The following is a 26,814-nucleotide window of genomic DNA, read 5'->3' as shown; positions in this document are numbered from 1 at the left end:
ATGGCGGCAGGTGGGTGAGGCCAGACTGAAGTGATGAGACTTCTGCAGGGAATGTGGTGCTGGAGGGACAGAGCAAAGAGCAGCTTGTTGTGGAACACCAGCCACCATCCTGGCCACCCTCTCCAACGCCTTCCGCAATCATACCCTACCCACCTCCACTAGATTGGCATTCCTGAAACCATCCTGATACTCTGTTCCCAAGCTCAAAAATCTAGACCATTTCCCTGTTTCCTATTCCCTTTGATTGCCTTTCAAGAGTCTCCTCAATCTGGCCCCACCTGTCCATCCCCTCCATCATGAGTAGAGGGCAGGCATGGAGTCACTTTGGAATAGCCAGTATGAAGAGTTCTAATGCAATTCACCTTGTGCTATGGCCATCTTAAGAGAAGTATGGTGTCCAGAATAGAGGAGGTGATGACAAACGAGGGACTTGAGGTTCAAAAAGGACTCAATTACTTGCCCACGGTCACACAAAAATTAAATGGTAATGCCTAGACTGGAACCCAGATGTGACTGAGATCTTGGGTCTCAGTCCCTTCTTTCTTCATTTCTTCTCTAACTCCTGCCTAGCCTTCAAGCCCAGCTCAAAGCCTCCCTCCTCCAGAAAGTCTCCCCAGACTGCATCAGCCATCCTTGTCCTCTCCCAGCCTCTGCACAATCCTTGTGTGTGTTGTGTGTGTGTGTGTGTGTGTGTGTGTGCACTCTTCAATAAGGTCATAAGTTCCCTGAGGGTCAGAGAGTAGACATAGCCCACACGCTTTCCCTCAGGTCCTCTCCAGAAACAGGCCCATTTATCCCTCCTCATCCTCTTCTACTTCCCCGGACCCTGGGAGAACCAGGGTGGGAGAACCGGGCAGGTCCATCTTCCTACACCAACCTCCTCCTTTGCTTGCCAAGGCCTGGAGCAGGCAGGGGGTCAGGACAGTGGTGTAAGGCCAGCAGAGCAAGGAGAAGGTGGAAGGCGGAGGACATGCCACTCCAGAAATACACATGCTCCACAATGTATAGTAACAGAGTATGCATCATTTCCCATACTGTCATAAATATCATATTTATAATATCAATTAAATGCCAGCGACTTAAATCATTTATAATAGAGATACAGCCACTCAATGAACCATTAGCAGAGTCAGCGACTTCTCGCTCCTAGCAGGGTCTGACAGAGAGTGATGGCTGGGAGGAGGGGTGGCACAGAGCAGGAGCATGTCGTTCCCGCAACACACTTCCCACCCGGGAGGGAGACTCGGGCAAGGCTGAGCTGGGAGAAACCATCTGGCCATTTGGCCCAACCACCTGCCTTGCATGCGGAAGCCCCAGTGCAAGGGATGGAGGGAGAATGCCTGTCCTCGGGGCTCTTCTGGGAGGCACCTCCGGGAGCCCTCTCTCTGTGAGCCTCACCGCTGGGACCAATGCTAGCCCTGGGGGAGGGGCTTTGGGGGGGTGAAAAAGGTGAAGGGATTCAGCAAAGAAAAAACCCCTCATAGACATAGACAACAGGATGGTGATTACTCAGGGGAAGGGGGTCGGGGGAAGTAGAAGAGGGTAAAGGGGGGATAAATGGTGATGGAAGGAGGCTTGAGTTCAGGTGGTGAACACACATTACAATATACAGATGACTATTAAAAAAGAAATTGTCTCAAAAATATATTGGATTTTTAAAAAAAGAATCAGGAAGATTGGCCCCTTGCTCTAGCCAGGGCAATTTTCCTCCACACCCCCCCCCCCCCGCCCACTCTGAGTCTCCTCCCTCTCCATGTCCCCTCCTTTCCATGTCCCTACCTCCTCCTGTCCCCCACAATCCATTCTCCACACAGTGGCCGCATCAGAGCCTGTCTCTCTACGCAGAGGTCTCTGGTCCTCTCACTCCGGTGGGAGTCAAGGTCCTCACCACCCTGGTCATGCTGCATCCAACTCCACCTCCAGCCGCCCTATCGCTCTATCCCTTGCTGTAGCCCCCTTGCTGGTGGCTATTGTTCAAACCTCCCTGCTTCGGCCTTTGCACAAGTGCCTCTCCCCCATATGCCACGTCTCAGCTTAGGCGTCCCTCTCACGCAGGCCTATCCTGACTTGCCCACTAAGGCAGCCCAGCTCCACCATTGGCCACCTTGTTTTATCATGTTCATAGCACAGACCACTACCTGATCTTTTCTTACCTGCCATCCTCTTCTCCCCACTTCAAGGGGAGCTCCGAGCAGGCAGGGACTCTGTATGTGTCCCTCTCTGTGTCTTGGTACCTTGCACAGTGCCTAGCCCAGAGCAGAGGCTCGGGAACTGAATGGTTGAACAGAACAGGGACCCCCCCATGGGTGGTGCTATGAAAGAGCTGGGGTGCAATCAGTGAATGTCTACAATGCCAGGGTTACAGATCCCAAGCCCTGGGCCAGGTGCCAGGGGTCAGAGGTGAAGGGGGAAGGCCCCACCTTTGAGGAACCTCCAGAAGCACAGAGGAGCCCTGTGCTCCGGTCTTTCTTGTGGAGAGGGCTGGGAAGCTGGGAGCGGTTCCCTGGTGGAGAGGGAGCTGGCAATGGACCCATGGCACTGGGAGCTCCGGGTGGTGGAGGGGGCGGGCTCCCAGCTCTGAGCCCTGGGACGCCGGACCATGTCCAGCCCAGCATCCAGGTTGGATGGGCTACTGGAGGGGGTGTTTAGAAGGAGATGGGGTGGGGAGGGGAGGGGGACTACACAGGGCTGGAAATGTGACTCACTCAGCCTGGCCAGCTTCCAGAAAACTCTGTGCAATCAACCAGAGAAACACATTTGAGAAAACAGAATTGTGAGAGTAACTTTGAAGCCTTAGTTGCCATGGGAACATGTCTGTAAATACTTAACTGCAAACATTAAGTGGCACAGGGGATGGAAGGAGGGAGCGGGAGGCAGCAGTCTCCCTGCGGGAGCTGGCCACATCCACTGGCACCTTTCATCCTCAGCCAAGCCCCCTTCCTCACCCTCCCTCCCAGCGTGCCTGACCAGGGTCCTCTTCCTTTCCCCTCTCCCTAGAGCCTCCTTGTCCCCATGAGGGGGGAGTAGGAGGGTCCCAACTGTCCCCCTGACTCCCTTTCTGTCCCAGTTCCGCCTCATCCCTGCTCCCCACACTGGGACCCTGGGACCCTCACCAGGAGCTTCCTAGCCCAGAGGTGACCCAGCCCCTGGCCATCCGCCACTGCCCCCATCCACCTCGCTGTTAAGGGTGGGTGCAGTAAAGCAACATGTGAATCAAGGAAGTCTTTGCAACAAGCATGGTTAAGAGACCCAGATATTTTGCCTTAAGGAACTCTTGGCCTAGATTGCCAATTATGGACCTGCCCCCCTCCCTCCCTCTCCATTGGCCTCCTCTGACCTGCCCTTGGTCAGGGCCACCCCCCTCCAGTTGGTCTCTTTCCCCAGGGCTCTCCTGTGGCTCAGTGACTGTGACTGCGTGGGGGCCTGGAGGGAGCTCACCCCATGCCCTCTCTGCCTGGCCCGCACTGACCTGTCTGCTCTGGTTCTGCCTAGAGGAGTTAAGCCTTTCTGGGTCACAGACCCCATTGGGAAACCAAGGGAAGCTTTTCATTCATCCATTCAATTGTGCCCCAGAAGGTTAATGAACACAACCAGGCCATGTGCCGAGGGCTGGGCCGTCCCACCCTCCCAGGGCTTACAACTTAGGGGAGGAGCAGACTGGAAGCAAGAACCCCAATCGAAGCTCCAGCATGTCAGCCCCTGTCAAGGTCAGGACAGAGCCCGGGTGGCTGGCTTTGGACGAGTGAAGGGATATAGGGGTGGGTGGTGAGGAAAAGGACAGATCCCATGTAAGATCTTGTAGGGAAGGGTCCAGCTTTGCTTGCTCTGGCTGCGTGTCTTGGATCTGATGCCAACCTAGTGAGAATCTCAGAGAATGACTCAGTGCCTCTGCCTACACCCAGCAGCCCTGCTGAGCACCTGGAGCAGGAAGCGGATGCATGGATGGGCCAGAGGGCCCTTGGGTGGCCCAGGTAACATGGATGAGTCTTCCAGACATGATGCAGAAGGAAGGAAGCCAGACGGAAATGAGGACGTTCTGTATGACATTCTAGAACAGGCAAGACCAAACTGTGTGAACAAAGTCAGAGCACTGGGCACCTTTGAGGCGGTTGGAATGCTGCCCGGGAAGGGTCGTGAGGGACCCTCTGGGAAGGTGGCAATGCTTGATAGCCTGATAGGGGCCTGAGGTACATGGGTATTTGCATTGAATTATACACTTAAGAGGTTTACATTCACTGTTGGTAAATATTACCTTTTTAGAAAATAAGCCTAAGAAGGATGGTGTGTCCTGGACCGAATGAGGAGGGGACAGCTCATGTCAGTTGAGAGAAATAATCCCCCGCCCTTGTCACAGGCTCTTAGGCCCTGCAGGCAGGAGGAACTCGATCTGATAAAGGCAGCTGTGCTGAAGTGTTAGAAGTTCACCAAGGCGATGGAGGGACTTTGCAAAGAGGATTCTGAAGACAGTAATGCTTACCCCAAAGAGATGAAGCTATGAGGGTGGGATGCAAGACCCTTAGCAGGCAGTCGGGGGGGGGGGGGGGGCGGGTCCCGGTGCCCTCACCCACACATCACACCTCACAGGTGACCTGCTCTGTGAGCATGATGGACAGAAAGACTCAGAGAGAGTGAGAGTGAGAGAAAGAAAGGTTCATAGCTATCCCTCCCTTCCAGTTGCTTCTCCATTGTCCCACCCTCTGCTCCCCCCAACCACTCCACCCCCCTCTGGTTTGATTTCCCTGCTCTCCTCTCCCCCCCCCCCCCCCCCCCCGGCTGTTGATATCACCTAATTGATTTCTGGCCACAGGCAGAGCTCTGGCAGAGTCTGGTTTCAGTTGGGTGTGTTTCATACCCTGCTCAGAAGAGGCCCCGCAGGTCCATGGGCAAAGGCTGGAGGGTGATCCTGATTCAGCCCGTGGTGGGTGGAGGGGTTCTTCCATTCACCATTGGACTTCCCAGCCCCAGAACCGTGACCCTGCTCAGTCTTCCTGGAGAAAGACTCCCTCAGGAAAATAATGCTGGACCGAAGGTGGGGCCAGAATCAGGGGCTGTCTCTTGAGTGGGGCATTGGTTCGGGCTGGAGCAGTCAGAGAGGGCTTGCAGGGAGGGGTGTGGCTGGGCCCACCATACTTTATGGGTTACCACTGGCCCTGACTGGGCACCTGAGCCACTGCCACTAGGCAGCCCCTGGGTTTCGCCAATGAGAGGATTCCAGGCCACTTGAAGAGAAGTTAGAAATCCCAGCACATCCATCTTAAGAAGTTTTATTACAGCCTGCCAGTTTAGACTAATGACTAATTTATTGTATCAAACAACAGCAGTATATTTTTTATTTTGTTAATTAATCCTCTCAAACAAAGGTGAAATTTATAAAAGTGTCCGGAAATGGTGCACACTGTAAAATCGCCTTGCAGCAAGAGATGAAATTATTACTAATACGGGATCAGATTGTGACTGCATTGACTTAGTTACTTTATGACTTGGTAATGGATTTCTTTATTATTTTCTTGGGATTGTGGCATTCATGATTGCATTAAACTTGGTTAATCTATGCAAATATCATTAGGCACCACTAATAACCAGGCAACTTTCCTCCGTTTCAGGGAATGTGCTAAGTACGTGGCCTGCATGGGTCACTCTGGTCAGCAGGGAGGGGAGGAAGACAGATGGCTCTCTGGAAGCCAGCCCCGCCCACGGCAGGAAGGGCGGGCACTTCTGTAGGGTGGCTGGAGGGTCTTAGGAAGGTCTCCTTGCCCCAAGCTATCACACATCTTCCCCCACTGTCAGAGGACCTGACTTGTCACCATTAACCTCATTCCTTTGGGTCAAGGGCCTTGTCAAAATGTGCCTGCTGGAGAGAAAACCCCATTGGCTCAAGGCCCACCATCAGCTCTAGAACCAGCAAGATGTGCCAGGGGAGCACAGGGCCTGGCCATGCTGGGACACCCTTGTGGTCAGAATGGAATTGGCCAAAATACGTTTTCGGGAACAACTGTCAGCCATGGAGACTGGGAGGGACAGTTCCCCTGTAGTGGGTGGGGGAGTTGGATGAGTAGAGGTAACTGCCCTGTTAGCGACCCATGATTTAAAACAATTCCAACTCCCCATGGCCTCACCCACCGGACCTCAGGTCAGCCCGCAGCTGCAGGCCCAACAGTACCCGTGGCCCAGCAGCGGTGGTGACACCAGGCAGAGCCCCCTGCCCCCATCACAGGGCAGATCACGGCCCCCAGCATTAAGGCCAAGGCGGGCTCCCATTTTATCTTTGCTGAAGGAAGACCCTGGTCACACCACGGTGTGAGGTGGAAAGGGATATAACTGTGGGTCCAGGTTCCCTTCCCAAACTTGAGTGGTCTCAGACAAACCCTCCTTATCAATGCGTGGGTTACTGTTATCACTCCTTCCGACAATGTGTACTGAGCATGTGCTCCGTGGCAGCCCTCCGCCAGGCACCCCCTATGGAGGGGAGACAGCAACTCCCTCCCGGCATCCACAGCGATGCTGACTCACGGTTTCTAACTGGAAGCCGTTGCGGGACTCAGTCATCTCACTCTCATGGCGCATTAAAGGAGGAGCATGAGGACAGGCTCAGAGAAGGGCAGACACTGGGCTCAGGTCGCAGTTTTGGGGGACTCAGAGCCAGAAGGAGTTTCCCAAATGCCGGTCCGGGTGCTCCCTGCCCCTGCCATGATCCTCCCTCTCTCTGGGCAGGTGACACTGGTCTTGGAGAGATGGCACCAGGCCTAGGTTTGGCTAGGGCGTGTGCTGCTCCTACAGTTCCCGCTGCCCTCCTTGGTCAGCATGCCCAGGCTTTTCAAGGTTAAGAGCCATTTTTAACATCAAAAATTCATCAGCAACCACCACCACCCCCATAGATATTTTACTTGAGTATCCATTGTTTGAGAGAATGCAGAATGGCAATAAGCTACCTTGAACTCCGAAGTGCTTTCAAATAAATTGGTACTTTTAAAATCACAACATGCTTTTGAAAAATAGTCACATCTACCTAGGAGTGAAGCAGTCAGGAGACAAAGCTTGAGGTGCCTGGGACCCCCAAGGTCAGATGCCCCCTAGGCTCTCTGTTTGCTATACAGAGAGGGAAGGAAAAAGGAGGCTCCTTCCGGAGGTGGCTGCTATAGTCTACATTCCCCATAGTCTATCACACATGGCCCCAAGGTCCTGCTCCTAGCCCAGCCCCACCCCCCTCTGTGGCCTTTGGCTCAGCACCTTCACCCCTCAGGCCCTCACCTTCCCTCTCAGCTGCTAATCCTCCCCCGGGCCTGTGGCTCCTTTTCCAGCCTCAGGCACTGCAGCCTAAATGCTTATCTCATCCCTTTGATCATAGAGGACATTTTTTGGCAAAGTCAGTATGTTGAGGTGACAGGAGCCACCACATTTCTAAGGCCTCCCGGAAGAGAGCAATGCTGAGTCCAACGGCTTAGAACCCAAAGGGTAGAATTCAGGCCCTGGGGTAGGCACATGTGAGTCATATGCTATTTTGCACGCCAGAGCAGGTGTGGCTTAGCCAGCAGAGGTACCTGGCACTAATCCCACCTACGCCACTTACTGCCAGGTGAGCTTGACCGGTTACTCAGTCTCTCTGAGCCTCAGTTAACTGATCTGTCAAGTGGGGATATAACTGTGTTATGTTGAAGCACAGTAGTGAGAAGTGGGCAGAATGTGTGAAAGTGCCCAGCTGGCACAGAACTGACTGTCAGGACATCCGAAAGGGCAGCCAGCACTATCCCCTGCGGAAGAGTCTGGCTGCCCAGAGCAAGGAGGCCTGGCGGGCATGCAATAGCCAGCCACTGGGGCCTCCGTGCCTCCCCCTCCCCTCCCAGACAAGCCTGCCCCAGGCAGAATGGGCCCCGTGCTTGTCACCTCCATCCATCCGCTCCAGGACCTACTGGTGGGAGAGTGTGTCCTGCTTTTCAAACCGAGATGCTGTAACTTCTTGTGAACAGGCACAATTGTATTGAGTAAAATTCTTTGCATTTTCTCCTCTGCCTCCCACCCCAGGCTTTCTTTCTTATCCCCACGCTTTTCTGCCCAACTCTTCCCAGAAAAGGAGGCAGGGCAGCCGGACCTCAGTGCCTGTGGCCTCCGCTGTCATGAGGCTCCAGCCTGGGCACACTCGTCACACTCCACACTGCTCCCCTCGGGCAGCCCCCAGCCTGCTCTGCCCCCACAGCTGGACCACGCAGCCGCGGTCCGGAAGAGTTTTTGCTCAGGGACCAGGTCTACTATTTCATCTTTCAATCCTGTACCTTGCACATAGTTTGATGACCCAACTGCATGAATGATGGAAGGGGTCCAGAGCTGGCAGGAAAGTTCCGGAATCATGGAATTTCCCCTTTCTGCCACTCTGCTAACTGAACTTCATGGTAAGCAAACGTGGCCAGCCTGAAAGTCTCAGGGCCCTTGGAATGACAAGAGCAGGCTCTCTGGTCGTTAGCGATGCCAGCCACACACCAAAGTTAATATGCTGCCACCCTGCGAAACAGTTTGTTCTCTCAGGGAAACTGACACTCCCCTCACAGTCTCATTCGTCATCAGAAATAATAGCCTCTTGCCGACTGTGCAGCCCTTTCAGCTCCCAGAGCCATGTGCTCTCTTGAGCTCAACAGAGCCTTGCGACCATCTGATCTGAGGAGCAGCGCAGGGGGTACCTTCTACCTGGTGATGAGAACTCAGAAGCCAGGCCACCTGGGCTCAAGTCCTGGCCCTGCAGTTGATGAGCTCTGGGACCTCCAGCAAGTTGCCAAACCTCTCTGTGCCTCAGTTTCTTCATCTGTAAAATGCGAGTGAGAGTGGTACCCACCTCATTAAAGTCTGCGGAGCAGTGCTTGGCCCGTGGTGAGTGCTCAGGATGAGTCAGCTGGCACTGTCTTCTCTGAGGGCATGGGCCCCAACAGAGGGAGTGAGTGGATGAATCTGGGTATACCAGATGGGCTGACACCTGCCATCTAACTGCAGGGGCCAGTCCAGATTGTCCCACTCCCAGAACCAGCCTGCTCTGTGGGGTTGGAGGGCATGGCCCTGGCCATTGAAGAGTATGGACCTGTGGGGGAGACAGGCAGGCCTTCCCCCAGGAAGGGAGGTCCTCATAGGTACAGTTGGAGCTAAGGAGGCGTCCCTGACCTGCCTCCAGGCTCAGCGAAACATCAAAGAAAAGCTTCATGTCTACACAAACCAGCCCCACTGTAACCTACATCAACCACAAACCCATCAGCCATGCGGAGGTTCAGGGACCTGGGTGAAAAGAGAAGTTGGTGTAAGTTAGGTATGGAGCAGGACCAATACCTCAGCGGGTGGGGAGGCCATGGCTAGTTTCCTGACTTTTTGCATTTAGACTTCGGGTATCTGAAGTCCTCAGAAACATCTTGGCCATCCATTCATCCATCCACACTCACCTATTGCTGTTTATATGTCATTGATCATAAATCTATCTGCTTTCTGCAATCATTTTTCTCTCATCTGTGTATCTATCTATCATCCAACTTTTAATCTGGATATCTGCCATCTATTAATCATGTCTGCCATCCATCTATCTCTGTGTCTATCTGTAGTCCCTATCAGTCATGAGTTAACACAGTGTGTACTTAAGCATGGGCCATTTGAGTTCCATGGGGACAGGTGGGGCACCAGTGACTCTAGGAGGCCTGGGGTGGCTGCAGCAAGGATGGATAGGAAGGAAACTGCAGGGCTAATGAAAGAGGAGCCTGGGACCGTCCTCTCAGAGCAGGGCTGGCTGATGGATGGAGGGGAGGGGGGACTGGGAGAGAGAAGGGAGACGAGGAGGCCTGCAGTGCCATTAGAGTGGCGAGCCTTGTGCTGACCTAGTGGTTCCTTCCATGTCCCTCTCCAAGTTAGGACAACATCTGTCTAGAGTGAGCCTGTGGTGGGTGGACGGCTGTCCAGGCTCAGGTATCAGGGCAGAGAAGGTGGGTGAGAATCCTGCAGACCAGAGGGCTGAGCTTCTGTGGGCAGGCTGAGGGCCGGAGAGCTGGTGTCTACGGAGAGATGGCAGGGCAACCTGCAGAAGACCCATCCCGGCTGTTCCCGCCCTGGCTGTGTGTTGGTATCCCCCAAATAGTTTTCAAAATAATCAAAAATCAAAACACTGATGCCTGGGCTCTAGACCAGTCGGAATGTCAGGGGCAGGCCCAAGCATCTGTATTTTTTGAAGCCCTTGGGTGATTTTCATAGCGGCCAGGACCAAGAGCCGCCCTCTTACAAGCTCCAAGGCCTCTGGAGTCCCCAGAAAGAAGGAGCGACCTGTTGTCTTCCAGGGCAGGGCTTGGGCGCTGGGCAGGGTTGGGCTCTCCAGGGAGGCACAGGAGGCCACTTTCTTCTGGGCTGCCTCCTGGCCTGGGATGGAGGCTGGTGAGCCTTCGGCCAGGGTGTCAGGAAGTGTCATCCCCGCCTTGGGTCAGACTGTAGGAGGCTGGGCCAGGTGACCTCTGAAGACACCCCCCCTCAGAGTCCCCAGAAGTCCTCATCATGGTGTCCAGGGTGGAGGATGGCTTGATAGCTGCAGCCTCTAGGTCCAGGGTGACTCCTGCTGACCCGGGAGCAGTGCTGACCCAGGAGCTTGCACTTCCAGGGAAGATGGGCTCAGGCTGTTAGAAGCTGGCGTGCCCGTCCCCACTGGTCTCATGGGAAGCAAAGTCCCCCTCCCCTCAATGCTAAATATGGGTCATGGGTCAGAGGGGTGGGAGGTCTGCCTGGCTCTCTGGCATTGTGTTCTGATTCTGACCCATGACCACCCCTCTCTCCATGAGGCTGTGGGAAATCGGGCCATAGCTGGGAGGGTCTCCAGCCAAGATGAGAGTCAGCCTGTGACTAGGGTTAGAAGTCGGTCTGTGGCGGGGTCGCCTGCAGGTAGTGTATCCTTCCAGCCACAACTCTGCAGCTCTGCCGCTCAGCCACCAAGTCCCCATCGGCAGTTACTAGAGACCAGCTGCGATATATGCTTGAGCTGAGCCCTGAAGAATTAAGGGCTGGGCTTGCCAAGTGGAAAGGCATGGGGCCTTGACTAGATTGTCTGCACTGTCGACAAGATGTGCTGAAGGCATTCCGTGGTCTGTCCTCCTCTTGCTGCCCCCACCCCCGTGGACCACCCTGCAGAAACCTCCTCCCGTTGCTGGAATAAAGAAAGCCCTACTTTGTCTCCTTGAGAGCCGAGGACAAACTGGCCATAATTTATGCTCACACATAATATAAAGGAGAAAAGGCTCCATTATGCTATAAATTATCCTGTGATGGGCGAAATGCTGGAGTGTGCGCCAGAAGCCAGCGGAAGCCCCATTAGACAACAGCGTTTGGCTGCTGAGAAGTCCCGAGAACTCCAGGCCAGCTGCCGTGCGCCCTGCGCCCTGCAAGGATAATGTAGCAGATCACACGTTTAATCAGTTACCTGGAGAGCTGGCTGAGCATCACTGCCCAGCAAAGGTGACTTCTACTAGAGCCACAGCCGTGTCCCCATCTCCGGCTGGGAGCCCTGGTGCAGACTCACCAGCGTGAGGGTCAAGGGTCAGAAGGTCAGAGGGCCAGAGAGGGAGAAAGCAAGGGGTGTGGATGTGGCCTCCAGACCCCTCACTGTACTGAGCCTCCAGGGCTCTGTTCTTGCCCAGCTCAGGGCCCTCAAGCCTGCTGAGTGCAAGAGATGAGGATACAGGGGCCATTCATGGCCCCCAAGGTGGTAACAGTTCCAGTCCAGTCTCCCCGAACATGCTGCAGGCCCCCGAGGGCTCAGAGCCACCCCCATGCCCTGGGCAGCTAGAGGGGGCCGCAGAGGCCTGGACAGCGCTTAGAGAGATTCTGCCAGCATATCTGTCTTCTGAGTAGTGAGGAGAGAGGGTCTTGCAGCCTAGACCCTGGGGAGGGAAGGCCTGGGGACTCAGCAAGAAAGAGCATTACTTAATTGGTCACCCAGGGACCTCAAGACAGCCAGGCTCTGGGCAGAGGGTGAGACTGGAGAAGGCCTGTGAGGTACATCGGGGCTCCCTGGGCAATCAGGGGTCCACAGGGACCCTGTGTGTCCCAGCCATTCCCCCTTCTGAGCTCTGAACCCAAACCTTGCCCTTGCAGAACAGTAGGGGACCATGCCTTTGCCAGTTGTCCTTGCTGAGTTGGAGGGGTGGAGGGAGAAGAGGGAGGCCTCCAGGTAGCTCCACCTTCCACCAGGAAGGAGGGTAACCTGAGAGCTCAGCTCTGTGCAAACCACCTGGGTGCAGACCACCTGGTGCAGACCACCTGGGTCCAGACCACCTGGTGCAGACCACTGGGTCCAGACCACCTGGGTCCAGAGCACCCGGGTGCAGAACACCAGGGTCCAGACCACCTGGGTCCAGACCACGTGGGTGCAGACCACCTGGGTCCAGACCACCTGGGTCCAGACCACCTGGTGCAGACCACATGGTGCAGACCACCTGGGTGTGAGTCCTGGCTTCACCAATGGCCAGGTGTGCATTCTTGGGAAAGGTATTTAACTTCCCTGTGCCTGGATTTCTTCATCTATACAGTGAAAACAATAAAATAGCAGCTATATCTGTAAAGTGCTTACCTCAGTGTTTGGGTCCCAGTAAGTTTCATAAATGACAGCCGTGATGATTTTTATTATTGCTGCTGTGATTTTTATTATTGCTCCTGGAGCAAGCAACTTAGAGCTGCGGCCGTGGGCAGCGGCATCACCGGGCCCCAGGGAGGGAGGCGGTCTGTCCAGGGCTGTCTGGGGGCAGCAGAGGTTTTGTGATGTGGGAGTTGGGTCCTACCAGCTGTTGTTATGAAGGGATTGGGGTGACACTGAGACAGCGTGGGCTGGTCTGTGAATTAGGGAGCTAGGCTGAACCAAGGGAAGAATGGTGGGCAGTGAGAATGGACCCAGGTGGGAAGCCTGGACCGGGTCTGAGTCCTAGGCCAGGCTTCTATGGTCAGAGGTGAGGGTCCAGGCCTTGGGCCTCAAGGGAACTGTCTAGAATATGGTGGGTAGGAGAACAGGAAAGAGGAAAGGTGTGTGTGTGTGTGTGTGTGTGTGTGTGTCCCTCACACCATATTCCCCATCACACTCCTGCTTTCGCACAAGCTGCTCCCTAATCTGGGATTCCTGATCCTGCCTTTTCCACTTGGCAAGCCCTGTCCTTAATTCTTCAGGGCCCAGCCCAAGCCTTTAGGCCCCTCTCCACCCCACCCCACCCCAACACACACACAGAGCTCATCACTCCAGGCTCTCTGCCCACACTGGGGCTGACGGCCACTCATCTCCAGGGGCCACTCACTCCCTACTTTCTGAGCATTCCTGCAGTTCAGTGACCTGCAGATGTCTAAGACATGATCTCTGAGATAAGAGGAGGAACAGCAAGTGTAAATGCCCTGGGGCAGGGATGTGGATGGATTATTCCTGAGATAGCAGAGAGACCTATATGTCTGGAGTGGAGGGATGGAGGGACCAGGGGAGAAAAAAAATGTGGGGTTCCTGTGTAGCCCCTTACCGGTCATTAGAAGACTTGGGCTTGTTCTCAATAAGATGGGAGCCACTGTGGGGTTGAGCAGGAGGTAGACAAGATCTGCCTTGGGTTTAACTGACCCTCCTGGCTGCTGGGTGGGGAGCAGAGAGCTGGGGCCTGGGTGGGTGTCAGGAGACAGTGAGGAGGTGACTCTCATGGCCTGGGTCCACCCTGAAGCATTAGAAGGCAGAGTTGGCTGAAAGAATGAGAGTGGGGGAAACGCATCTAGTTTTACCAGGGACTAGATGTGTTCTCCAGTCTCCTGCCTCCTCCCACCCCAACTTCAAACAGAGACTGTCTGGAGGGAGCCCCGCAGATCAAGGCCTGGCACCGCCTCCCCTGGGGGCAAGAGCAGCAGAGGGTCCTCATTTGCATCCCTGTGGAGGGGGAGCCCCATCTCAGCTGCACATGCCTCCCCATCCCCAGCAGCCTTTGATCTGGTTTGATGTCTCCTTCAGCCTTCTTCCCGGGCAGGAAGGCTTTCATCCTCCCTCCGGAGGCTGCTCCCGCCCAGCTGCGCCCTTGCTGCCTCTGAGACAGTGTGTGTTGTGGGGACAAAGTGGGGGAATCACTCCTCTACTTACTGGTTTGCTGCACGCTGAGAACCCTCCTAGGTCCCAGGTGAAGGGCATGCTCTCCGGAGCGGAGCTGACCTGGTCCCAGGGCTGCAGAAGGATCTGAATCCAGGCCCTTCACCCTGGTGTGGATGACGTGGCTGGAAACTGCTCCCTCCAACCAGAAGATGAGCCGTTGTTGGGTCCCCAGGCACGAAAGGAGGGGCTGTGGAACCAGGACCTGTGCACTGTGCCCCGGCTCCAGAGGCGGGTCTGAGACTGTGCGCCCACCTGGGGAGTGAGGCAGGGCTCCGAGGAGGCAGAGGAGGCCCCCGGCGGGGAGGGCGGGAGTGTGGAAAATGCACAGATTCGGATGATCGGTATGGTCACCACTGGTCCCTCAGGTCCCATGGGTGTTTGATGAGGCTGGGTCAGGAGAATTCGTGGAAATGGCACTCAGTGGGGCTCAACACCTTTAGGGGATTGTCTCCTGTCCTAGATGAATCCAAGTACACCTCCTGGAGGAGCCTGGGAGCTTCTCAGGGGTCCCCCATTTGGTCAGGGGGCGCAAAGGGAAGCCTGGCTTCTTAGACTGGCCTGAGAAAGGCATTCTTTCATTCCCTGGGGGGCAGGAGGGAGCAGGCCTCCCCATCTACCAGCTAGCCCCCCAGAGTGACAGTAGGAATATCTGTAGCCAGCACAGTAAGGGCAGAAACCTCCCACATCTCCACTCACCGAATCCCCCAGCAGCCCTGAGAGGGGTGTGTGACTATCCCCCCTTTTACAGACAAAGAAATGGAGGGCCAGAGAGGAGGTCCATGACTCACCTAAGGTGGCACAGCCAACCCCCCTCCCCGCCAGCCCTCCTGAGAAGCCAGTTTCCTCTCATCCCCTTTGATGGAAGGTTCTCTCTGATCCACCGAGAAGTCACAGAGAAGGAACAGGTGTCCCCCTGGTCTGACCTGTGGGCCCTGGGACACCGAGGTCACCTCCAGGGAGAGCACGTGGCCTCTGGATCCAGGAGGTGCCCTGGGAAGTCCCCTAAGAGATGCCCAAGGGCCCTGCCAGGGACAGTGCTCAGGGCTCCAGGCTCTGCCCACAGCTGGGGAGCAGGGGTGCATGGGGCTCTGGCTTCGGCTTTGTCTGCCCACCCCAGGGGCCAATAGCTCATGAGCAGAAGAGAAGCCACAGCCCTCAAAGCCATTCATTCCCCATCCTGGTCCCCAGCCTCTGGATCTCCCTTGCTCAGGTCCCCCGCAAACCCTCCCCAGCAGCTGGAGGGGAGAGAACAGTAAAAGTCTATTGCGGCAATAAAAGGCATTAACCATCTGAGCTCGCCCAGTGCCCCAGCAGCCGGCTGTCCTTAAGCAGGAAATATTGTTTAATGCCGATGGTAATGAGCGAATCAAATTTTGGAAATTAAACTGGAATTTGAGCATTAGTGCCAGGGCGCTGGCATTTGGCAAGTCAAGTGGTGCTGCTGCGACCCGTCCCCTCCTCCTTCCTCAGGGGCCCCTGTGCAGACAGCGAGATGCCGTGGGTGGAGGGGGGCACCACCCTGGAACTTCCCTCCTAGGGCCTGTCCTAAACCTGCCCTGGGTGCCTGCTTCTCTGTCTCCTGGGCTCTCCTTTTAAAATGCAAACCATTCTAGTGGAGCCCTGTTCCTCCCCGACTGCCTGAGTGGGGAGCAGGACTGGCTCCTCAGAGGGAGAAATCCCCTGTCTTGTCAGAGTGCCTATGGCTTCCCGGAGGCGGAGGCGGAGGCGGAGGCGGAGGCGGAGGCGGCACCCACTGCTCGCTATAGGCTGGGCAACAAGCTCAGAGTTCAGTTGAGGTTCTGAGAAAATGCAGGAGCCTGGAGGCCAGAGGATGGGGAGAGGGGTGTGTTGGTGGGAGAGGGAGCAGGCATGGAAAAGCAAAGGCGGCCTTCTGCAGGACCCCCTCTTGGGAGCTCAGCCACAGGCAGTGGCCACTGGGGAGCAGGTGGAAAGAGCCGCCGAAGAGGGTGCTCCACCTTTCAAACCGTTCTAATTCTGCTGTGGCCTGGAGCCCCCTGCACCCGCCCCTGGGCAGCATGACTCCAGCCCACCTCTACTTGGAAGCCTTCCGGGTGTTCCCATTCCCCTCCCCCACGGGCCCCTTCTGCCTGTGGTCCAGAGCTATTGCATGTGACAGCCAGGCCTGCTGTTCCCCCCTCATGGGAAGGGAGTGGGGGGCTCCATGGCAGAGCCTAAGCCAGAGACTGGATTCTCCAGGGATCTGAGAACCATGCACCCCCACCTCATACACACCCATTGAAAGAATAACCCCCGCACCCCATGTCCTGGCTGGTTTGGCTCAGTGGCTAGAGTGTTGGCCTGAGGACTGAAGGGTCCCAGGTTCGATTCTGGTCAAGGGCACATGCCCGGGTGGCAGGCTCAATCCCCAGTAGGGGGTGTGCAGGAGACAGCCAATCAGTGATTCTCTCTTCTCATTGATGTTTCTATTTCTCTCTCCCTCTCCCTTCCTCTCTGAAATCAATAAAAATATATTTTAAAAAAAAGAAAAGAAAGAGTAACCCCTCCAACCACCACCAAAAAAAATTGGAAATCCAGAAGGGCTCCTAAGAATCATCTCAGACACTGTTCAGCCAAGTCCCAGGCACACAGCAAGCACCCAATAAATGCTGAAGGTGTGACCAGAGGGTAGAGCCAGGAGGGATGGCAGGTGCCCTGGTCCAGTCCCTTCTGAGGTGGCCGCAAACACCTTCACCTGGCAGAGCTGGGTAGTTTATTCATCTGTTATTTGATTGGTTTCCCCCATCCATAGCTCCTTAGTGTGTATGTGGGGGTGGGTGGGAAGGGGGTGTATAGACTATGCACACTCCCAGCAGTGGCGGCAGGACATCTGGGCGCAGAGAGCTGAGTTGCCCTCTCTGGGTTCAGGCAGGGCTGGGGCTAGTGCCTACCTCCTGTTGCCCAGCCCTTCTGGGGCATTACACACCTGCTCCCCAGAACCCCAGGTGTTCCTTTAGCCATGCAGACACAGGCACTCACATTTTAAAGGAGCAGGAAGGCAGCAGCAAGGGGTTATAGGATCAGGAAGTCAAGAGACCCTAAGAGACTGGGTTTAGTCTGAACCCCTGATTTGTACCCTGGAGCTCCCTTTCTGCCCCAACTTCCTCATTTTAAAAGGTGGGGCCCTTGATGTTTCCTGGGTTCCTGCCCATCTCTGCCATTCTGTGCCTTGCTCCCCCTGGGGAGGGCACACCAGTTCTGGGAGCCACTGTGTGCAGCCCTCCTGGCCTCTGTCTTGTTTGGGAACTTGTCTCTGGTGGATGGGCTGTCTCCCTGTCTGGATTCAGCTCCGGTGAGCAGACTCACCTCTCTTGTTCGCTGTCCTAGAAGCAATCCTTGGAACAGTGTCTGGCACAGAGAAGTTGCTCAGCAAGTAGTTGTTGAATGACTGCAAAAGGCTTTGTTGAATGACAGCCAATACTTTGCTGTGCCAGCCACTGGGCTCTGCCCCAAGGGTCAGAAAGTGAGCATAACACAGCCCCCTGCCCTCAGCTGGGCTCTGCTGAGAGGACGATACGGAGCTGTAACCCAGCCTCCACTTGCTCACCATGTGTCTGGGCCCCACGCAGTCTCAGCGACCTCCCACCAGGGGCATCTTCAACCTACCTCCAGCCTGGCTCCGAGATCTCTCCTGCCTCACCTCCCTCCGAGGTGGCCTGCACGGCCTGGCACCAGCAGCACCTACCTGAACAGCCCAGAGGAGCAGTGACACCCCTCATGCCCAGCAACGGGCTCAGGCTGAGGGCTCACAGAGGAGGGTGAGAACACCACAGCCTCACCATGACCCCGGGACCCTGATCTCTCAGGCAGGTGGGCTGTGCTCAGAGACAACTCAGCCTGTCCCAGAAGGTGGGGGTCTGTGTCATGTGGGAGGAGGTAGGAACTGGCTGAGGAAACTGAGTCATTCTCTGAGAGTCTCACTACGTTGGCATCAGATCCAAGACACCAGCCAAATGGTGCCATTGGTCATCTGAAGGCACAGCTTGGGGACAGCCTCTTGGGAACGTGCCCAGAGGGGGAGGAGGGCACAGAGGGTGGGAGGATTTGGAGAAGTTGTCCATCTCAGCTGGTCAGCCACAGCCCGAGGCTGATCTGACCTGTTACTTCAAGTGCTAGCCCCCAATGTGGACCCTCTGACCTCTCCCCTCTGTGACCTCTGTCTCCTCAAGGCAGGGCAGGGCAAACAAGGGGCCTCCATTTCCTCCTCCTCCTAGATAGAGAGCCCCAAGTGATGATTGTCACCACCATCATTGCTGCTGGCCAGGCTCTCCTACAGCACCTCCTGGTGCATCCACCCATGAGGAGGCCTTGTTATTCCAGCTTTATTGACCTAAACGCCAAGGTGGGAGCAGCTGACAGCTGGGATGAGGGGTTGCTGGGGTCCAAGCCAGGGCCTGGGCCAGAAGGAGGAGATCTGCCCTTGGACTCCAAGTCCTTCCAGTCCCTGGTCTGAAAGACAAGGCTTACTTGTAGATTCACTCACCCAGTGACAGAAGCCAATTGGAAATTGCAGAGGGCGCAAAATGAACTCATTGGAAAGTTCTAGAAACAAACCAGCCTTTGCATTGGGTGGGGTCACTTAAGCACCCCTGGAGGAAGGGAGTCTGCAGCCAGGGTCCTTTGGTTTCCACAGCCTTCCAGAAGGTCAGGAGGTTGCAGTTTCCCTGGGGGAAACCCAGCCAGCCAGGAAGAGGGCAGCCTGGCCCCCTTCATGTTGGAAAGTTTTCAAGAAGGAGGGACCCAGGCCTAGAACTGCTAACTGTGCAGCGAAGGGAGATTTCATGGGAGGGGAGAAGGAAATGGCAAACAAACAAACAAACAAACAAACAAAAAATCAAACCCTGGGAAAAGGGAAGTGGATGATAGAAAGGCATGTGTGGATGAATTTTAATGCAATCAGAAAGCTGTCAAAATGATAATAAAGGAATATATTCAGACACCAGGAGAGAAGGCAGGGAGGTGTGGTCCCACATTTAAATCAGGCGCAGGCTAGGAGGGCCTTCTCTTCACTCCCTTTTTCCTTCCCAGGGAATTTCTAAGCAGGAGGGCCTGGTATTAGCTGGGGGTGGTTTTCACTTCTTAGTCTTTCTGAAAATCCTGTTAATGGGGAGCCGTTAGAAGTTGTTGGCCCTGGGATGGGGTGTACTGCCGGGGCCTGGAGAGCAGTTTCAGTTACTCCAAGAGAGGCTTTAAAAGCTCCCAGCTCACCTCAGGTCAAGTGCTGCGCTTCTGGGAGTTAGACATGAGCCCTCCCACCTCCTCTCCTCTGCCCCGTCCTCTCCTCCTTCGGTCTCTCCTCTCTGCTCTCTGTCTATTTCCGATTCCTTTTACTCTGTCCATCTTCACCGTTTTCCCTCCCTCTCTGCTCCTAACCCCATCTCCTGCCATCCCTCCTCAGCCTCACCCCCTTTTACTGTCTCTTTCCCTTTCCCTTGGTTTCCCAGTCTTTGCCCCCCCCCCCCCACCCCCCAGCCCAGAGCTGGAGTTGGTGAGCCCTGGAGATAAGACAGGGGCTTGTCCAGCCCTGCCAAGGCCCAGAAGCCTGGCTGAGTCGGCAGGCTGGGGCAGTCGGCAGGGTGGGGCCTCCAGGCCCCCAGCTTTGGCTAAAGCCCACCCGTGGTGGAGGTCCAGGCTAGTGCGCCCTAATCCAGGACTGGTAACAGGAACTGATGCCTGCAGGGCATGGAAGGAGTTGGAACCCAGGGCCACCTCATCACTGATGACATGCCCAGTGCTGAGTGCTCTGGGTGAGGCGGGCCAGCAGGGCAGCGGTTAGGGCTTCCTGAAGAGGAGGAGTCTGGGGTGGCTTGTGAAGGAGAGCTGGGGTCCGGAGGTTTCCTGCTTCGCTCCAGATACCAGGGCAGCCCTCAGCTCTATGTGAACTCTGCTGGCTGTCAGTGAGGGGGCTCTATAGGGCAGGAGGGACCAATTGCCCAGAGTACCCCGCCTTCCAAGAAAACCATCAACACATGACCAATTGCAGCTTTGGGGGTGGGGGATGCATTTCTGTAGTCTTAGCTGTCTGTGCTCATGTGTGCCAGTCACTCAACCGTCTACAGACATCTAGTGAGTGCCTGCTGAGTGCTGTCGCCACAGGGCCCCTGTTCCAGCTACTGAGGCTGCATAACAATGTAGCCCAAAGTGAGGGGGATAATACAACCGTTTATTATGCTCTCGGATTCCGTGGGTCAGGAACTCAGACGGGGCACAGCATGGAAGGCCTCTCTCTGCTCTAGGACGTCTGGGCCTCTGCTGGAAAACTCAAAGGCTGGGCCAGGAGTCATCTGGGGACTCATTCACTTCAAAGTCTGGTGGTTGATGTTGGCTGTCAGCTGGGGCCTCGGTTCCTTTCTGTGTGCACCCACCGTGTGGGCCACTGAGGTGTTCGTCACAGCGTGGTGTCTGGCTGCTACAGGGCAAGTGTCCCCCAAAGAGAGACCTGAGTGGAAACTGATCCCTTTTATGATGTAGCCTTGGAAGTCAGCGGGCATCAATTCTGCTGTTCATGATGGGTTAGAGCAGTCACAAGCCCCACCCAGATTCAAGGGAAGGGGGCATAGGCCCCAGCCTCTTAATGGGAGGCGTGAAGTCACATTGAAATAAGAACCTGCAGGTGGGAAATCTTTTTGAAGTCATGGTGATCTCTGTCAGCCTAAACACATAGCTGACTTGTGTCAACAAACCACTTGGTACTCAACACAAGTGTGGGGAGGCTGCTGAGGGGACCCAGTCTTCAGGCTCTCCAGAAGTGCCCAGGGCTGAATTTTGCAGCATGAACAAATAGGAAGGCCTGAACCAACGAGGTAAAAACATGTGAGATAGAAAGGAGACGTGTCCCGTGGAATGGCATGAGCATTCACTCATTCCAGTACTCTGTCCCCAGGACCTACTATGTGCCAGGTACTGCTGCTCCAGTAGAGGCCTAGTCTCTTCCCCAGGGAGCATACAGGGGGTTGGGGAAAGGGGCAGTGGCAGGGAGCTAGACAGAAACCAACTACACAGGCAAAGCATGAAATAATTATCTTTTAAAAACCAGGCCATGAGAGTGAGGGGCTGAGACAGAGAATAAAGGAGAGGTGGAAGGAGGGGCCTTGATGAGAAAGCAATATTTAAACTGAGACCTAGAAGAAGAGAAGGAATCAGCCTTGTGATGCCGAGGGCGCCCCAGGCAGAGGGACCAGCGTATGCAAAGGCCCTGTGGCAGACTTTCTTGTGAGTTAATTTTGACAGCTGTGAGTGAAGGTAGATGAGGAAGAGAGTGTGTGTCTGAGAGGAGGGAAGAAGGGAGGGACCTCAGGACTGCATGAGTGACCCCTGTGCCTAGGTGAGTGGCCAGGCCCATGGCCTTGCTCCCTCCTTGTGTGACAGGAAAGGGCAGAGTCGCTGCAATCTAGCTCCCCCTTCACCCAACCCTTTCTGCTTCACCACACCCTCTGGCTTGGCCCCCCCTCTACCTCTAGCCCCTACCCGCGTCGTCCCAGCCCCACTAGCTAAGCCCCACCCCCACCACGCCCTCTCCCTGCTACCCTCCTCCCCCTCGGGTCTGAGCCCCGCCTCGCTTTGCCCAGCTTCTCCCTCCCCGGAAACCCTTCTCCTCCGTTTCCCCCGGGCTCGCCCCCGCGCCGCCCGGCCCCCCCGGCCCGGGTAAGCATCTCCTAATTTTGTTCCAGAAGATAGAAAACTCTTCGTGGGCATGCTCAACAAGCAGCAGTCTGAGGACGACGTGCGCCGCCTCTTCGAGGCCTTCGGGAACATCGAAGAGTGCACCATCCTGCGCGGGCCCGACGGCAACAGCAAGGGTGAGCCGGTCGATCGGGTGGGGCGGGCGGGGGGATGGGCGCGGCGGGGACCCGCCGAGTTCGGAGCCGCCCGGAGCTGGCCAGGGTCGGCCAGCCAGCGAGGGATGCTCGGAAGGGACGGGGCGGTGGAACGAGGTCTTTCTCTGTCTCTGCTTCTTGGTGGCTCTCCTTTTCTCTCCGTCTTTCTCTCCTACCGCCTCTCCGTCCTCGCCCTGGCCTCCCTCTGGGCCCTGGGCCCTGGCTCAGCCCCTCCTGTCCCCCCAGGGTGCGCCTTTGTGAAGTACTCTTCCCACGCCGAGGCGCAAGCCGCCATCAACGCGCTGCATGGCAGCCAGACCATGCCGGTGAGTTCGGCCACCCCTGGGTGGGGCTGGAACGCAGGCAGCGGCCGGATGACACCCCTGCCCACCCCAGAGCACCCGCAGGGCCCTGCCCACCCTTGCACGGTCCCTACCCTGCAAAACCCTGTCCGCGCTGCTCACTGCCTCCGCATGAGACAGGAGGGCATTACCACTATCCCACATCTCAGACAAGGACACTGAGGCCAGAGATGTAAGGAACTGGCACGCAGTCCAGTTAAGACCCCAGACCCCTGGGCGGGCCCCGGTGCCGTCCACCCCGCAGCCCCCAGAAGCACCTCCCAGAGGAGAGGGAGGGCCTAGGTCAGGGGCACGGACAGCTGGACAGCTGGGAGCGGAGTGGGCCTCACGCGCAGTCCCGGCTGCAGGGAGCCTCGTCCAGTCTGGTGGTCAAGTTCGCCGACACTGACAAGGAGCGCACGATGCGGCGAATGCAGCAGATGGCGGGCCAGATGGGCATGTTCAACCCCATGGCCATCCCGTTCGGGGCCTACGGCGCCTACGCACAGGCAGTAAGTGGGGGCGCAGACGGGGGTGGGGGTGTATGGGCAGCGGCTCTCAGCTAACTCTGCTTAGAAACCCAGAGCAGGGACACCTATCTTTGCCAAGAGAGCCCTGTGTTTGTGGCCTAGAAAACACTGCCCCCGCCCTGGGGAGTGAGGAGTGGTCGGGAATGAACCCGGGGTAGAGGCCAAAGGGGGTTGAGAGAAGTGTGGTTCAGTCCAGGGTGGCTGCCAGGAGTGGTGGTTTGCTGTCCTGGTTCTTAAGGGGAGGAGCTAGAGAGGCGGCTTCTAGGCAGGGCAGCAAGGTGGGTTATCCTGAATGCTCCCCTGCTAGTCAAATTATAGGAAGCACCAATCGAAGTGGGGAGAGAGATTCAGGTGTTTGGGTGTCACCACCCACCCCTGCCCCCACTCATGGAAGGGTGTGCTCGGGCCTCTGGTCGCTCCCGGCAGGGGTCCTGTGTGGCTCCTCAAAGCCCATCACACCAATGCGTCCGCTGCAGCCCCCTTCCCCCCCCCCCCCCCCCCCCCCCGGCTCCTGGCTCACCAACTTCGTCCTTCTACCGTGGGCCTTCTTGGCCAGCTTCTCCCCTAGGCTGCCTCCCAGATTTGTAGCCACAACCCCCACTGGTGCCATCCACCCCCATGCACCGGGGCCCACACAGGCCTCATCCGCTGGCAGTTTGTCTCAAAAATGTTCTAATCTCAGGGGAATCAAGGGAAGGCGGGATGTGGGCCCCATGAAGACCATGGTCTGGTTTCAAAGGGTGGGAATTTCACTCAAGTTGTTTCAGAAAGAAATGGACATGAACCCTTAGGGTGGCACTGAGGTAGTCCAGGGTCTGGTTCTAAAAGGCAATCTCACCTCCCTCCTTCAGCAGCATTCAGATTAGATCCATTTCAACGGCCTCCCCGCTCCCACACACCTTGGTGCGGACATTTGGACAGAAACCCATGCTAAGTTAATCCTGCAGAGACTCGTCCAACACGTCTCTAGAGCTCTGAGCCTCACAGGGCGTCTCCATGATGACGGCCTTCATAGGGCTGAACAGCACCCATGGGACCAGTCCCTCCCCCCACCTTTTATAGCAGCTTCAGAGTCCCCAAGATTCTACCATGACTTTGAAATAGTTAGCTCTTTGGGGTGGTTTCTAATAGCCTTTGAGAGCTAGGGCAGCAATGGGGGAGACATCGGCGTTCTCTGGGGGGTGGGGAGCTGTGTCTGAGCTCCCTGGGGTTCAGGGCCTAGGAGGCTGGTGCCCAGGAGCTGATCCCCCTGGTGGGAGGGTTGCCCCCCCTGGAAGCGCGTGATATTTTTTCCATTCCTTCTGCCCCAGCTGATGCAGCAGCAAGCGGCACTAATGGCATCAGTCGCGCAGGGCGGCTACCTGAACCCCATGGCTGCTTTCGCCGCCGCCCAGATGCAGCAGATGGCGGCCCTCAACATGAATGGCTTGGCAGCCGCACCCATGACCCCAACCTCAGGTGAGCCAGCAGGCACCAACACAGGACACAGCTGAACCCAGGTCCAGACCTTTGGTTTGGCCAATTTTGGCTACAGTGGACCACCTTGTTGCAAACAGCACATGGCATTGGTGCCCACGCAGGCCTCATCTACTAGCAGTTTGTCTCAAAATGTTCTGATCTCAGGGGAACCAAGGAAAGGTGGGATGTGGGCCCCATGAAGTCCATGATATGGTTTCAGGGGGTGGGAATTTCACTCATGTTGTTTGGGAAAGAAATTGACATGAACCCATCTCCCCTGAGGTCTGAGGGGAGAAGAGCCTTCTGTGGCCTCGTTTGGTCCCTCGCCCAAGCATAGAAGGAGCTGATTTTTAAATGTTCCTTTAACCCAACATAGACTCACTGGCTTTTTCCAAGAGAACTAAACAAGCAAGAGAGAACCACAGAGTTACTGAAGGACAGGGGGTGGGAAACAGCCCTGCTCACAAAGTGTGTTTTTAATTGGATCCTGATTAGTATCCAGTTCAGTGATTCTCAGCTGGGGCAATAATTTCATGCCTACTCTCTCCCCACCCCCAAGGACATCTGGCAATGTCCTGAGACCCTATTGGTTGTTACAACTTTGGAGGGGAGTGATACTCTGATGTAGTAGGTAGAAGCCAGGGATGCTGCTAAACATCCAACAATGCACAAGACAGCCCCCACGACAAGGAAATGTCTGACCACAAATGTCAATAGTGTCAACGTCTAGTCCCAAGGGCTGATCCAACAGCCTGGGCTTTCAGTCACCAAGCTTCCTCGCTCTCCACACCCAGGTCGTAGCAACAGCCTTCCTTACACCCCTAAGCGATTCCTTTCCCAGATAAAGTCCATAGAAGACTGTGCCATCTCTAGGCCCAACTTGAGTACTACCTCATAGCTCTGATCCCCAATTTAGGGATACTCCTGGACCCAGGCCAGCCTCATGTCCTAGTCCACAGAGAGATCCTGCTTTCTACATGAAGGGGAAGGACCTTTCCAGATTTGAGGCCTTAGTAGAACCATCATGCCAGCCACCCCTGGGATTCTACCCACCTGCCATAGAGAGGGCACAGTGTATTGTCATCTGACCCTAACTTTACTCTCGCCACTGTGAATATAACCATAATCTCAATGGGAGGAGGCCAGGGTGTCTACTGTATATGAATAGGGCTGAGTCTGGACTCTGCAAAGTCCTCTCTCCCTCATTGCAGGAGAGCTCCAGAATTAAGACCTCCTCCACCCACGTAGCAAAACTTCTTCCTGGGGAGGCAGATCAGCCCCTCCGTGATCCAGGCAAGAGAGCAGAGCCAGTGACTTAGAAGCCCGTTGATGGCTAAACAGGGACTAGCCCATCCTGACTTAGCTGGGGTGAGCAAGAACCACTGAAAAGGACTAAAGGAAGACCAAATATGGTCAAATTCAAAGGCACTGAGAATAGTCTATGTGCTGTAGTTCCAAGGTTGAGTGTCAGTGGTCAGGGAAGTCTTCATGGGGTAGATGGGATTTGGACTCTGCCTTGAAGGATGGATACAGATGGGGTGAGTGGAACCACTCCATGCATGGAGGTGATCCAAGATGTGATTCACAGATAGGATTGAGTTGGTGTGTGAATTTCAAGTGTACACCCAGGCCCTTGGAGCCAGGAGGTGGCGCTCCATGGGTTGGCCTTTCCTCACCTTTGTTCTGCTTGCCTTCCCCGCTCCTCTACCCTTCCCCATCTCTGAAACCAGGTGGCAGCACCCCTCCGGGCATCACTGCACCAGCTGTGCCTAGCATCCCGTCCCCCATTGGGGTGAACGGCTTCACTGGCCTCCCCCCACAGGCCAATGGGCAACCTGCTGCGGAAGCTGTGTTTGCCAATGGCATCCACCCCTACCCAGGTAAGCACATCTGGCAGCCCTTCCTTACCCGCGCAGCACACCCCTCATCCATTCTGCCCCCGCCCTTGCTGTTACAACCGGGAATGTGTGGCTCCTGCCCTCCGTCCATTCCTTGGTGGAAGCCCAAATGTGATCAGGGAGATCAGGGAACCTCTGGTGGGAGAAATCAAGTTCCCATTCTTGGGGAGGTGTCCATCTGGTAGGTGAGAAAGAATGCAATCCTGGGGCTCCTGCAGGGGAGATAAGAGAAGAGATGTAGTAATTGTACAACCAGAGGCTAGTACCCGTAACTGCAAATTAATTGAGAGTGAATTTGACCTATAAGAAGTCATGGGACAGAAGCTAAAATAAAAAGTATACTTAGTGTTAAGTAGGAAAAGACTCTTTGGGGAAGGAAGGGGAAATGCATAGATTGACATTCTGGCCGGAACATACTGGTGTACACACAACCCCAGTCAGCACGTCTCACAGAGGATCAGGACCTTGGACAGCTCCCCGGTCCTGCTTTGATTAATTCTGACACACAGAAGATCCGGGAGGCCAGGGCCTGATTAACTCTGTTCCTCTCAAACTTAGCAGCTCTTTCATGGTGGGACTGTCCAGTTGACTTAAGCAGCTCCTATCTCTGGCCTTGAGGATGGACAGAGCAGGAGAGCTGGGCCCGAAGCC

General features: G+C 55.7%; 1 protein-coding gene across 27 annotated transcripts in view; it reads left to right on the top strand.

The window, feature by feature from the left end:
• The window catches only part of CELF4 (CUGBP Elav-like family member 4), a gene marked incomplete at both ends in the record, with an annotated part of 271,791 nt that overhangs the window by 225,663 nt on the left and 19,314 nt on the right, over positions 1 to 26,814 (top strand). For 9 of the 27 annotated variants that reach the window (XM_079784666.1, XM_079784655.1, XM_079784656.1 and 6 more), the window contains 5 exons: positions 21,790 to 21,918; positions 22,183 to 22,262; positions 22,646 to 22,789; positions 24,118 to 24,265; positions 25,996 to 26,145. In XM_079784666.1, coding sequence (XP_079640792.1) covers positions 21,790 to 21,918; positions 22,183 to 22,262; positions 22,646 to 22,789; positions 24,118 to 24,265; positions 25,996 to 26,145 — 651 coding nt within the window. The remainder of the gene's footprint in view (positions 1 to 21,789; positions 21,919 to 22,182; positions 22,263 to 22,645; positions 22,790 to 24,117; positions 24,266 to 25,995; positions 26,146 to 26,814) is intronic. The other 18 variants (XM_079784658.1, XM_079784657.1, XM_079784674.1 and 15 more) reach the window with 3 other exon arrangements.

This window comes from Cnephaeus nilssonii (genome assembly GCF_951640355.1).
Source record: "Cnephaeus nilssonii genome assembly, chromosome: 11".
In the NCBI taxonomy this organism is placed as follows: Eukaryota; Metazoa; Chordata; class Mammalia; order Chiroptera; family Vespertilionidae; genus Cnephaeus; species Cnephaeus nilssonii.
This window is presented reverse-complemented; position numbering and strand designations above follow the sequence as displayed.